Raw genomic sequence first — 14,290 nt, forward strand, 5'->3', positions numbered from 1 at the left:
TATTTATTTTTTTTAAATAAGAATGTTCAAGGATTTTTATGATTGTAATTACTCGTGTCTGGCTTTCTGCCATCAAATTTCTATCAGTCTACCTCGGAAAACAATTGTTTAGTCGCTCGTAATGTCAACCACAAAAAGTTGGAATTCCTTACGGAATCTAGCTTTTCGTCAGCCGTGAAGCCTTAATCTCCTTTATTGGAATATTAAGGTAAGACAAAACCTAATTTTACTCACTCAAGTTTCACATTGCTTGAATCATCCGGTTGTATTTGATGTAAGATTTCTACGTCTTGATATGAAGCAACACATGCTTTAGGTTGAACATGGAGACATTTTTATCATCTCAAAATGTAATTCATTGTTTATGGTTGCACCCCAGTTCCCAGACAGGCAGTTAGGCCCTATATAATTCACGTGAACTATTTAAAATGCCAGAGGTAAGAACCAGAAATAAAAATTATTTTTATTAGGTTTATTATGTTTTATACCCCACATAAATGACTGAATAACCCATTTGGTTCAAAAACCCATTTTTTTTATTTTTTACCTGCATTTTGATGTTCTTCTTTAGCTAATTGGTTAATGAAAATGAAATGTCAACTGCCTGGCCTCAAGGCCTGGAAAGCCTAAAGGGGCAAAGGCCAGACTGAGGCTAGTCTGCCTTGTGCCTACCTAAATTAGGCCTACCTTATTTCATAATAGCAACTAAAATATCAAGGTCATCTTTTGCCCATAATTGCCCCATAACATAGTTCGGCAACAGGCCATGCCATGGCTGTTGGCCCTGCGCCCCTGCCCATAGGCCCATGGCCGCCATGGGCCTATTTCTTCAGTGCCAACACTTCTATTTTATTCTATAGTACCTAGGTACTGATAGTAATTAAGTACTTATATCATTAGTCTGCTTATATCGCAAGTTCACAAGGAATTTAAAAGCAAAGAAAACGCCAAGCTGGACTCCGAAACGTTTTCAATATCAATATGGTGAATTTTCTTGGCGTTTTCTTTGCTTTTAAATTCCTTGATAGTAATTAGTGATAGCAATAGGTAGGTGGATTATGATTTGCTATGCCTAAAATATTGAATAGGGTAAACGCGGTATATTCCGACATCGAAGGTAATTCCGTCACTTCTCTAGTTTTTCCTTTATATTAAGCTTTGTTTTAGTTCCATGTGTTCATTGATGGTTGAAATGGTGACGTCATACATTTGCGTGTGGAAATACTGCAAAAACACTAGGTTTTGGCCATCTAGCGGGAAAATATTGAGATCCAAAGAGAGACAATGCATGCCACGTGGTGAGATCATCGAAAAATGTGTCAAATTTGACAGTTACTGACGCGTAGTGAAGTGTTTTGAGAGTCATGTGAAGGCAACAGAACTTACGTAACGCATACGGTTTTTTTATAGTTTTTCATTTCTCCATGCGTCCTTAAAGTGTCGGAATATACCGCGTTTACCCTAGAAGTTGGCTCAAGTTGCAGAACTTTTGTGAGATTGCGGATAAAAACCATTGTTTACAGGCGATTCTAAAAAATTTGAGATAAAAAAGGCTGTTTTTTATTTATTTAGGTACCGTAAAATGGGGTAACTTTGACCACTTTTTTTTCAACGTGATGCCATTTTTTACTAGATAAGTTGAACTTAAATTGAAACATGTAAAATACAGTTCTATTCCCAGGGCGCAGAGGGTGGATGCAGCGTTGCCAGCAGCCAATATATGGGGTTTTAAGCCCTAAGCGTCGCTGGGTAATTTCAAGATGCGTTGCCGGGTAATTTTTAATGAAAAGCCATTTACGCTGAGTAATGAAAAACTATTTACTAGCCACAAACTTACAAGGTTGCATGTACAGTGGGGGGAAATAAATATTTGTACACTTGAAAAATCGTATTTTAATGTATGTAAGTACACAAACTTAACAGGAAAAGTGATTTAAATTAATTGAGATTTAATTTCTTTTGATAGTATTTTTTAATACTATGCGTCTCTATACATAATTTAAATCACTTTTCCTGTTAAGTTTGTGTACTTACATACATTAAAATACAATTTTTCAAGTGTACGAATATTTATTTCCCCCCACTGTACGTGTTACCCCAAATAACTAATTTCACCCTAAAAACAGTCCAATTGTACAGCATCAGCAAGTGTCAACTGAACATGTGATGATGTGATAATGCAGTCTGACCGCTGTAATGTGACCGCAATTACGTAATTGTAAGCTTGATGCTTACATTTTTTGGCGGGAACTCATCGCAACTGATTTCCGGACAAGCTTCACTGCATCCTGATCCATCCAACATATCGGAAACCTTAATTTTTTTTAAATAGTTGGCCAAAGACTGACAAATATATTAAATGCAAGAATTTCAATCTAAATGTGTCGGCAAGATCTTCTGAAGGCGTAAATTTTGCTACTGAAGCATCGCCAAAGATCTTGCAATATTCATCCACTCACTGTACAGTGGGTCTATACTCTAGCTTCACTCACCATAAATTGCTGGCTCCTGCCTCTCATAGCTAGTTTTGATGTAATTTTAAATAAAGTGATGGTCTTTGTTACCCAAGCTCTTGGGGTTTCTTTGACTGGGTGGTAAAATCAATTTTATTTTTTGTTAAAATAACTCCAAATAACTCCAGGTTTTGGTGCATTGTAGTAGAACTCTTCTAGTTACATATGCAAATGACAAATTTGTGGGAAGTGTCATAGTTTGCAAATTCAAATAACTCCAGGTTTTGGTGCATTGTAGTAGAACTCTTCTAGTTACATATGCAAATGACAAATTTTAGGAAAGTGTCATAGTTTGCAAATTGGGGGCACTGCCCCCCAATGGGCGAAATGTGACCACCTAATGGCAGCCGTGACGGGGTATCATTGACCGGTTTGGAAATTAAGTTAAAATTATCATATATAAGAGTAATAAGACTCTGTAGAGTCCGAAACTGGAAGAAAAAACATTAATAGGTGTATCAAACATAAAATATGTTATATAGGTACCTATCTTAATTCTAACTTAATTTCCAAGCTGGTCAATGTTACCCCATCACAGCTGCCATTAGGTGGTCAAAGTTCCCCCATTGGGGGGTGGTGCTCCCCATTTGCAAACTATGACACTTTCCTAAAATTTGTCATTTGCATATGTAACTAGAAGAGTTTTACTGCAATGCATCAAAACCTGGAGTTATTTTACCAACAAATAAAAAAATTGGAGGGGGTACTCCAACAGGCTTTAAATAATAGCTCGTTTTTTGTGGGTCACATTTTAAATTTTTTAACCTATTAGATATGTAAACTTTTTAAATCTTTCTATTGTGTTACATAGCCTCAGTATTAGGCCTTTAATGGCCATTGACTAAACTTTTCTATGTCAAATAGTTTTTGAGTTTTGGGGGTTTTTGTTAAAAAATGAAAAGTGGTCAAAGTTACCCCAGGAGTCAAAGTAACCCCATTTTACGGTACTGAAGAAATTTGAAGGTCATTGGAAAAAAATGAAATTGGCAAGATTCATAAGAATTTTTCCAATTCATGAGTGGCTTCTGTTCAATTTTCTACCACGGCATTGGCTTAGTGCTAGTGGCAATGGCAAACGAGGAATTTTTTTTATTGGTTCATTTAAAATTTGCTAATCTAGTTCAAAACTTCAAATTTAGTTTAATTGTAATATAGCTACTATGGCAGTATGGGAGGAATTACTGGAAACAAAGATCATAGGAGTTGATAAAAAACTTGGTGTCACCAATTTAATCTCCTTCAAATCATGCCCTCATACCTTTAAATTTGTATTTATTCATAAATTATTCATGTTCATGAACTCCTATCCTATTTCTATTGCAATAATAATCACATACATCCACCATTCCACCTTCCACCATGCTAATGCTCTAGCCTCTATTGATGAAGACAAATGAGAAAAATATAACTCAGTACTCACTGCAGTGAGTGACAGAGCGCGCATTTTCTCGTCAACGAAAACTTGAGGCCACGGACAGACGGATTGACAGACAGACAGACGGACATGGTGAGCACAATAGTGCATTTTTTCCATAAATGAAAAAATGCGCTAAAAATGGGCAGAGGCCATCTGTGATTGTGAATGAGATGAACATGAAAGCATCCAATTTCCTCTCTTTTTAAGACACTGTTGATCTCATTTATAAAAAAAAACAGGAAAAATTATACATTTCGCATTGGATTTGCCAAAATCACCTGTAAAAAATCTTATTTTCTGTAATTTTTTTTTAAACTTCTGCCTAATATCCAGGATTAGCACCATTGATTTCTGTTTCTGTAAAGAAATTTCCTACCTGTGGGCTGTGATTGAAATTTTTGAGCTGTTAGTCCTAGATTATGTCATTTAAAAAATTTTAAGTTGTTACCTAATTTTTTAGCCTTTCATCTATATATATATATATATTTAAATATACCTGATTTATTGCTCCAAAAAATGTTGGGTAATAACCAAAACAAGATAGGTACGTAGTTTGCTTGTGGAATTGTGGTCAATATTCAAGGTTCAAGTATACTGTATACCTACTATTCTGACATTCCCATCAGAAAATCAGTTCTAAGTAGTGCTTGTTTAGGAAATTAGTAAAATTTTCTCTTCTCTCTTCTCTGCTTGCAAATTAGTAAAATTTTCTCTCATATACATACAGGTTATATGATAGCCTTTCTTAGTAGTCTTCAATTGTTCAAGGTGAGACTCGGGTATTTAAATAATGTGAATATTCTTTAAAAAAGCCTCAAAAGTTGTAGCTTTTTGTGACATTACACTTCTTTCCATTTCAGGAAGCTTTGGTGAACTTGAGAATAAGAGTCCATCTTTCAACGGATGGTCATAGAGATCATAATGGAAGATACAAAACCTGTAATACGTAAGTTTTGTAAAATATTTATATGCATAGCATTCATTGCTGGCCTCATCTGCATGCTAGATGGTACCAAGATCCTCAGCTTGTGAAGCTTTCCAGCCAAGTCTAGAAATCTGGTCCTTGATACGCTTGCTATTAAGTAATAAAATGAATAAAAAGTGATGACAAGCTGCCTAAGTGTTGTTTATCCATTAAACTGCTTGCATGTCTTGACCACCACATCACATTGATGCTGTGTATATCAAACACACACTTGACAAACCTACACTTCACTATCTTTTGACTGACCATGGTGAATTAATTTTAGTCATTTTATTTACTCTTTATTACTGAGTTTAACTTCTCTTCATTGCAGAAGTTTCTCGCGCTCGTCATGGTGGCCACCGTGAGCGCATTTTTACAGAGCCTGTAATGCAGGTGCTGCTGGAGCAGCTGGGCCTGCATTACTACAAGATCAGAGACCACATTGAGAAGCCCCAGACTGTAGTGTCAGAAATTGCTGACACCATCAATGCTAAGGTGACCAGAGCAAACCATTTCTTGAAGAGATCATCAGCAGTTGTTTAATGTAGTGTCAGAAATTGCTGACACCATCAATGCTAAGGTGACCAGAGCAAAACATTTCTTGAAAAGATCATCAGCAGTTGTTCAATGCTTCTGCAATGTGGGCTTCAATGAAGCTGTTTGTAATAATAGAATTCTGATGTCTAATCATAAATTATTCTTTCCTTGGAAACTATTCTTAAATTTTCTCTTAACATTCATTTTCTACAGATAATTTGTCACCTTCTTATTCATTTGATTAATAACTTAGCATTTGTTACCCTTATTATTGCATCAGATTTGTAATGAGCTCTCTTTACTATAATTTTGTTTGTTTAACATTGCTGTTGATTTGATCTGAGAATATATACCTTGCTTTCAGAATCACTTTTTTCCTCTGAATTACATCCTCTAGTATTGTAGGATTCTTTCATTCACCTCTGCCATCATTAATCTATATTATGGTGTATTTAATCATTTTATTTCATAACTGGGTTGATATTTATGAAATGGGTTGATATTGGCAATTTGTATGGGTTGATAGTTGGCAATTTGCAGTTGGATAGTTGTCAATAATAAACAATATTACAGGTGTCAAAATTGTATTCTATGAAAGAAACTGATGGAAAACTTGGAAAAGTTTATTTTCCAACCATACTTGATCATCCTCATGAAAATATTTGCATGAAGACTGACTTTCTTACACTTTTTGTGATTCGTTTTACAGATCCCAGGACTGAATTTACTGCCAATGCAAGTGTATGGACGCATGATCAACTTGCAGAACACCCTGAGGCGATACTGGGAGAGCGTGTCTGTAGGAGATTACAAGAAGAAGCCACGCTACTACGATATGCTCTGCAAGGTTTTTGGCACCGAGAACAATGCTGCAGGCGCCATACGAGGCGAGGAGTACATCAGTGTGAGCATTTACTATTGTGTTGAAATATTTTCATTTATTCTGAGATGTATTGCGCGATAATTTTAGCCAAATATACCTAGCACTATATTAAATTCACTTGGCAAACAGAATTGGTGGCATGACAAACAGAATTGGTTTAATTCAATTTTGCTAATCTAGTTCATGCTCCACAATACCTTCCTCCAAGTCTGACTGATCATCAGCCAGACTTGGAGTTATCGAATAATGTAATAAGAAAAAATAACGTAATGAAATAATTGCCAGTATGCATTGGACAAGTGAGCAACATACGTTTGAAATACATGTATACCTCTAAAGTTCTGTGCTCAAATTAGAAAAGTCTCTTGTACCGATTGGAAAAAACTGAAGTTGATGTGTTATTTCTTTGGATTTGTTTCAGAGTTACAAGGTTACACAGCAAAATGATGACTTGGACGGAGGTTCACCCAATCACATCACGGTTGAGTTGCCTGAATTCTTTGATGCCACAACTCTGGAGAACCGCCACTACACAATGACCACGTCTTCTGGCGCCGGCCCCTCCACCATCACGACAAATGAGCATGGTAACCCTTCTTGATTTGTACAGTGCCTTGGCAGGCGTTTCTAGCTGATGCTGTTGGAAATTATTGTCAGATACAGTCTTGGCAGGCGTTTCTAGCTGATGCTGTTGGAAACTATTGTTAGGCGCAGCCTCGCAGGTTTGGTTGGAGTTATGAATTAGTACAATTAAAGTCACAACTATTGTCAGGCGCAGTTTTGGCAGGCGTTTCCGGCTGATCCTGTTGGAAACCATTGTCAGGCGCAGGTTTGGCTGGAGTTATGAGGTAGTTCAATTATAGTCGCATTTTGGTACGAGAGTTAACCAACTAGAGTTTTTGCTTCTATGCAAGTCGGCAACTCAAATAGGAATAATGTTGACTGATTTTTATGTTTTCTATCATCTTGAAATTTTATTTTCAGGATCGTCAAAATTATTATTTTCTCATTGTCTAACATAGGTACTAGTGTAACAATTCAGAAGAAGTCATATGTTTGAAGGAAAGAACGGAAGTTAAGTCCCCGTTATTCCGTTACGAATGCACTGATTTCACTAAATTCAGAATGTTGCTCTGTAATATGCCTGACAACCTAATTTGAACCTGTACACAAGTAATTAATGAGCTTGTTTTGTTGCTCTGTAATATGCCTGACAAGCTAGTTTAATTTGAACCTGTACGTAAGTAGTTAATGGACTTGTTTTGTTGCTCTGTATTCTGTAATATGCCTGACAAACTATTTTAATTTGAACCTGTACGTAAGTAATTAATGAGCTTGTTTGTGCAGTGGCGAGCAGGGACGACGTATGGACGCCGGCACTGACGAGGACGCTCATGCACGCCATGGAGGAGTGTCTCGACATGCTCAGGAGCCGCGCTGAGAAAGTCAAGGCTTGGAAGCTTATCACAAGCGCCGTCAACATACACGTCAGTCAACACGTCAGTCAATAATAGAGCCTAATCCTTAGTATCCTTAGTATTTGTTTGGGACATAGCAGTCCCAGGCCACGATGGATCGCCGCCTCTGATTATCGTTCATCCGCCCTCATTTGGGCCACCTGATGCACGATGCTGTTGCTTGCTTCTCGCCGCTGGTAGTATTGCAGGGGAGGTCGATCTGGGATTGTGCTCAGCCAAGAAACTCGTCACTCTTTATTTATAATGTATTAGTTTCCTAACGTGCTTTTAAGTGACTAATAGAGCCAACTAACTCGTCACTCTTTATTAATAATGTATTAGTTTCTTGACGTGCTTTTAAGTGACTAATAGAGCCAAGAAACTTGTCACTCTTTATTAATAATGTATTAGTTTCTTGACGTGCTTTTAAGTGACTAATAGAGCCAACAAACTCGTCACTCTTTATTAATAATGTATTAGTTTCTTGACGTGCTTTTAAGTTTCTTAACGTGCTTTTTTAATTAGTTTCTTAACGTGTTTTTTTTAATTAGTTTCTTAACGTGCTTTTTTTAATTAGTTTCTTAATGTGCCTTTTTAAATTAGTTTCTTAACGTGCTTTAGGTTTAAGAGACCTAATACACGATCTTGTTGGATAAATTTTCAACAATTGATTTAGATTTTCCATGACGTCAACTAGAATTTGCGTTTATTGCTGATTCAAATATAGCGAATGAACTTCATTTAATATGGACTTGAAATTATATATTTTTCTTTTTCATATTTTTGTTCCAATTCTGGAGTTGGAATGTTATCTTTATTTAGATTTTCCCCGACGTCAACTAGAATTCGCGCTTATCGTTGCTTAAAACATGGCAAATGATTTTTATTAATATGGACTTGTAATTATATATTTTTCTTTCTCATATTTTTGTTCCAATTCTGTAGTTGTAAGGTTATCTTAACACATACCTACCCTCCAATTTTCTTAATGGAAGCTTTTGAAAGTCTGAGTATATTTTCTTGACGTTCTGTTTTCTTAATCTTTCTGAGTACATTTTCTTAACGAAAGCATTCGAAGGTGTTGATACATTTTCTAAATAGAGGCATACGAGTATCTTGAGGCTTATTAACGCAGGTTCATCATTAAGGTTGTAAGTAATTCTTCTTTGATCCCTGATGGAGCCAGTGAGTAAAAGTCCAATCTAATTGCAGTGCGAGTCAAATCCGTTGACGATGTACCAAGTGAAGGTGAAGGTGAAGAGGATGATCGCTGCAGTGCGGAAGTACGAGCGGCAGGCTGCGCGTGGACAGCTTTTTGTTGACAAGCCTTTCTACTACGACTTCATCAGGACGGTCTTCTGGCGAGAGATCCGGCAATACCACGTGAGTGCAATGCAGTTCTCTGCAACACAGAACATCTTTATGTGGAAAATTATGAATTTATTTATCAAATACTCGTATATTGTGGTGAACATATCCTGACTGCCATTAAGCCGATATTGTGTTACTAATAATTCAGTAACTTCAAAGCAATAATACCTCAAAACCGTCATTACAAGGAATTTAAAAGCAAAGAAAACACCAAGCAAATTCACCATATCGATATTGAAAGCTTTTTCAATATCGCTACGGTGAATTTGCTTGGTGTTTTCTTTGCTTTTAAATTCCTTGTGAACTTGCGATATAAGCAGACTGATAATATGAAAACCTTGATTGTCTTACTTCCATTAAATTCTAATTCCATCATCGATGCTGGATCAGCTGATTAATCTGGGGAGAATTGAGCCGTTATGTGATAGAGATTCTTGCGCACATCTACGTATCATATCAACATCATTTGAATAATCTAGGAACACATTTATGTAGGCATCCTTGAAACGCATTTGAATATTCTAGGAACACATTTATGTAGGCATCCTTGAAACGCATTTGAATATTCTAGCAAAACGCGTTTAGATATATTGTCAATTCATTTAGATATATTGTCAACGCATTTCGATATACGTACATATTATCAACACATTTAGATATATTATCAATGCAATTAGTTATCATAACAACCATTTCAAATATATTGTCAATACATTCACATTCATTATCAACGTATTCATATAAATTATCAACGCATTCGTATTTATCATCATTGCATTTCAAATTTACCATCGATCCATATAAATATATTATCTACACATTCAGATATATTGAGCATATTCAGATATATTATCAACACATTCAGATCGGAACTTCAAATATGGATTAAATGAATGCATTGACAGTGGGGGCCGTCATTTATCCTATGTAATCTTTAAAAGTGAGTGATACAAAAATTGAGGTAATGTATTTTTCCAATAATGTACATTGTTATGATATATCTACTAGCTCTTTTTTATTGAACATTCAAAACAGGAAGTTTTCGCGAATCATCCTGTATTACTAACGCATGTAGATATATTAAGTACGTTCTCAACTGCGCCATCAACGTACATTTGCGTGGACAAAGTTTTACAAGCAATATTCTAAGATACAATGATTTCTGAGATGATTTTACATTACCTGTCAAAACATTTTAATTTAAATATACGTACTAAGTTGCCTTGACATCGTGCTTGCTTTCATTCTGGATGATTCTGTTTAAATTCGTTGAATTTGTTGTAAGTTATTCTCGTGAATTGTCTAAATATTCAGTAGGAAGAATGCAATTAAGCGATAATCTAAGTACCGTATTGACAACCATGTTCTAAGCGATAATCTAAGTACCCTATTGACAAGCATGTTCTAAGTGATAATCTAAGTACCCTATTCAGGCCTATTGACAACCATGTTCTAAGCGATAATCTAGGTACCCAATTGACAACCGTGTTCTAAGCGATAATCTAAGTACCCTATTGACAAGCATGTTCTAAGTGATAATCTAAGTACCCTATTCAGGCCTATTGACAACCATGTTCTAAGCGATAATCTAGGTACCCAATTGACAACCGTGTTCTAAGCGATAATCTAAGTACCCTAATGACAACCATATTATAAGCGATAATCTAAGTACCCTATTGACGACCATGTTCTCAGGGCGCGTCACCAGACGAGAACGGGGAGCATTCGTCACCTCGACACAGCGGCACCGCTGGACCGTCGTCCCTGGGCTCGTCCATGCAGAGCTTCATGCGCCGCACCACCGCCATGCTCGAGGAAAGCTTGCAAATACAACGCGAAATGCGCGAAGAAATGCGTGATTATCATTCAAAGATAATAGAACAGCTGAGGAATTTCAATGAAACATATAGAATGGTGGCGATACAGTCAATAGGTAGCGGCGCAAGGAAGAGGAAGCTTCAGGAGGCAGAGGAGGAGGAGTACGAGGTGGTCGAAGAGCTCATGGCTGATGATCAGTCAGACTTGGAGGAAGGTATCGTGGAGCATGACGAGTTTGACGAGATGCATGTCACTGCTAATATTTTATAGCTTCAGCAATCGTAATTCTTTTTATGATAAGATGGAAATAATATTAAACTTGACATTGAAGAAGTCTAGTTTTCTAATTCAGCAACAATTTTGTGTAAAGTGGAGACGAAATTTTGCTGGAATTCGCTGTATCAAAATATTTAAGTATTTCACAATTGTGTTTTATTTTCCGATGCAAACTCGTTTCGTAGATCGCCTTGATTATGAAGACTGATTTGGTAGTCAATATGTGCTGAATGTCCTTTAGAGCTTCCAAGTTTTACGGAGCTCCTGAAATTATAAGTTCTTTTTGGCTACGGGAAAATAACTGCAGGTCTCAGATGCGGGCGTCAGTCGTTACGTTGGTAGTATTCTTTGCTCTTGGCTACCCTGTGAGAGGTGGCAGTGTGAGCGGCCTCACGTACGAGTGTCTTCCTTCTAGTAGCTGTTCATTCTTCGTGTCGCAATTCTCAGCGCTCTGGTCATAGTCTTTCCGCCCCTTGTGGTTGATACATAACTTTTGACTGATGAATTTTCATTGAGCGAGAACTTTATATGTATAGGTAAAACTATATTTATATATAGGTTTAATAGGTGAGCGAGACCACCAAGTTCAGTCTGATGGAATGGCAAATCAGTCTTAAATTACGATGGTGTGTACTAGCGGCTCTGCTGCATTGTGGTGCTGTCCGTGGGCCGCTGGCAAGTAAACTGCAAGCTGTTCATTATTCCGCTGCCCAGCGTGCAGCAAGCTGTTCATTATACCCTCTACCAATCTGCGGACTGTTTTCAACCTGGAATCTTATCCTGACTTGGACGTGCCAGCTGACGGTATCTTGCGCGTAGTCTAAACCAGCCTCTTGTCGAAATCGATGTCCATGTGGCGCGAGGAAGAGATTGTGGTCAAATCTCGTGTTCCCTCGATGCCAGCGTTCCTCTTAGACGCGACAGAAAAGTCATTGCAGAGAAAATGATCAATCACAAGTCCACAAACCAGCACGTATCCAGCAACAACGCGCAGAAACTTTAGGCCGGGTTCTCACCATACTACCACCGGACACGTGCAAGTCACGGTTCAGTCCAATATTATTTAATGCATTTCCATTGAAGCATTCACACCGTGGACATGGTAGGGGCCTTGCATGGCTGGTGTGAATGCTTCGAAAGAAATGCATTGAAGAATGTTGGATAGTGCCTGGCAAGTGCCTGGCAGTATTGAGTGAACCTGGCTGGCCTTGATGGCAACGCGATTGATACACAGAACAATTCACTTCTCCTCAGTATCATTTGATGCTAATGATTTTCGAGATCACATCGAAAATAATTATCCTGATGATGGAAGACAGGGTGAGAGTGAAGGTAGAAACTTTCCTTGAGCTAAAGTCTAAACTCAAGACGTGAAAAGTTGAGCAGTCCCGCCCAGCATACAAATTCGAAGCATGTCTGCTAACTCGCTCTCAACTTCAAATTATTCGGCCTAGCTTCACCGTCGTGATGACGGCAAGCCCCACAATTCACATTGTATTAACACTTGACAGTAATTCACATGTATCTACTTGAACGAATGAAAATCATCGTATTGGAGCTATGAACACAAACATCGCTCTCCTTACTTCGTGAATGCAGCGAGACTAATAAATCTACGGTCTAACTTCCCACAGCTGTGTTCTGCTTTCCTGACACAGCTGTGATCTGCTTCCAATTATCATTTCCAGGTACCCTAGCTATAAAGATCTATTAAGAAAACTTGCACTTGGACATAAAATCTGTGAATTTCTTAGTCACGCCTCACTTGCCATGTCTATAGTGGGGTGCGTATTTTTAACCACTCGTTTAGAACAACGACTAATTTCATTACTGCCCACAGCGCTGGAGTCTGGATAATAATTGAGGATGAATCACAGTCATTCATCACATCTGGTGTTTGGCCAAAGGCTCCAAATCCCTGAGTAGCAGAAAAAAAACTATCGTTTTATGCACTAAAGTCTTCGTGAAGGACAATTTTTCTTAGCTTCCTCTTAATGATATACATGATTTACCCTTCCAACTCGACGAATTCCTTGACTTCCTTGCATCAGACGATTATAGCGTTTACAGATATCACCGTAGCATCGATAACTGTAGCTTCACGTGGCATAATCTGAAAGATATCCTTCCTTCAGAGTATAAGTACAATTTTACGATGTTAGTGCAGCGTTAAAGGTAATCTTACTCACAAACTATTGAATTGAATGCAGTGTCCCTTGTTAGAGATTAATATAAACGATAATGCTGGTATTTTAATCCCAATCCTTATAATCTAAATATTCCCGTGTGAGTAATAGTTGGTGTTGTGGGCTATTTAGTGCTTTACAGAGCAACTTTTGTCTATGGCAGGATTAATTCAATACGCGTGCATCCAGGGTTAATTTTTGCTTTATGTTCCCAGAAGTCACGGTGTTTGGAAAGAAACCGGTACAAATGCAAAATAGTAATTTTGTATTAATAGTAATAGTGAGTTAAAAAGGTTACTGAATTTTTAACCAATATTCGAAAATATTCAAAGTAATTATAAAGGCTTTCTATAAACAGCACATAAATGTTCAAACATGAAAACTAGGCTCACCAAAATTAGTTCCTGATCTTAGTTCGGTCTTTACTTTGCAGCCGACAGATGACGAATGAACGAAAAGGATTCGCAAGACCACAGAATTAAGCTAGTATCCTAAGACATATGTTGCGTTCACAACAGTTGCGTTGCAGGCTTAATAGAATTTAGCGGCCGGCAGTCATGTCGGGGCTATGACTGCCGTGTGGAGTAGGACCTGTTGACAATTGACTATTTGATTCAGCAGGCTGTGGAGTGAGGTAGGTGTTGCTTAAAGTTGGTGTGGGGAGATGACTCAGTTACGTACAGCTTCTTGGGTGTGAGCTGAGTTAAGTTATTGCATTATAGGGTAGGCGTTGGCGCCAGGGCTTGTTTACGAGCTAAATTTGTGGTGCAGGGCTGCGCTCCCACTGCCGTGGTGTGAGTAGATACAGGTACGGCAGGCGAATGACTGCAGGTTTAACAGGCGACTGACTGCAGGCATGACAGGC

The 14,290-nt window shown here is 37.7% G+C and overlaps 1 protein-coding gene across 4 annotated transcripts; it reads left to right on the forward strand.

Annotated features, from left to right (window-relative positions):
- LOC108676986 lies at positions 1-11,345 on the forward strand. 4 transcript variants are annotated; one of them, XM_018165130.2, is made up of 8 exons: positions 1-208; positions 4,791-4,876; positions 5,229-5,392; positions 6,144-6,338; positions 6,739-6,904; positions 7,665-7,804; positions 8,987-9,157; positions 10,841-11,345. In XM_018165130.2, the coding sequence occupies exons 2-8, from the start codon at positions 4,834-4,836 to the stop codon at positions 11,231-11,233; spliced, it is 1,272 nt and encodes a 423-aa protein (XP_018020619.1). In that variant the 5' UTR covers positions 1-208; positions 4,791-4,833; the 3' UTR covers positions 11,234-11,345. The 4 variants fall into 4 exon arrangements, with proteins under 4 accessions (XP_018020619.1, XP_018020616.1, XP_018020617.1 ...); XM_018165127.2 differs by having other exon boundaries at positions 2-208; positions 7,665-7,816; XM_018165128.2 differs by having other exon boundaries at positions 2-207; positions 4,787-4,876; positions 7,665-7,816.
- The last annotated feature ends 2,945 nt before the right edge of the window (positions 11,346-14,290 follow it).

This window comes from Hyalella azteca, unplaced genomic scaffold (genome assembly GCF_000764305.2).
Source record: "Hyalella azteca isolate HAZT.00-mixed unplaced genomic scaffold, Hazt_2.0.2 contig8071, whole genome shotgun sequence".
NCBI lineage: Eukaryota > Metazoa > Arthropoda > Malacostraca > Amphipoda > Hyalellidae > Hyalella > Hyalella azteca.

Excerpts from the sequence above, each read along its gene's own strand:
- LOC108676986 (XM_018165127.2), top strand. The coding sequence starts at position 4,834 with ATGGTCATAGAGATCATAATGGAAGATACAAAACCTGTAATAC. Across the intron at positions 6,339-6,738 it reads GAGGCGAGGAGTACATCAGT|AGTTACAAGGTTACACAGCA; the intron begins GTGAGCATTTAC and ends GATTTGTTTCAG. Across the intron at positions 7,817-8,986 it reads ACATACACGTCAGTCAACAC|TGCGAGTCAAATCCGTTGAC; the intron begins GTCAGTCAATAA and ends ATCTAATTGCAG.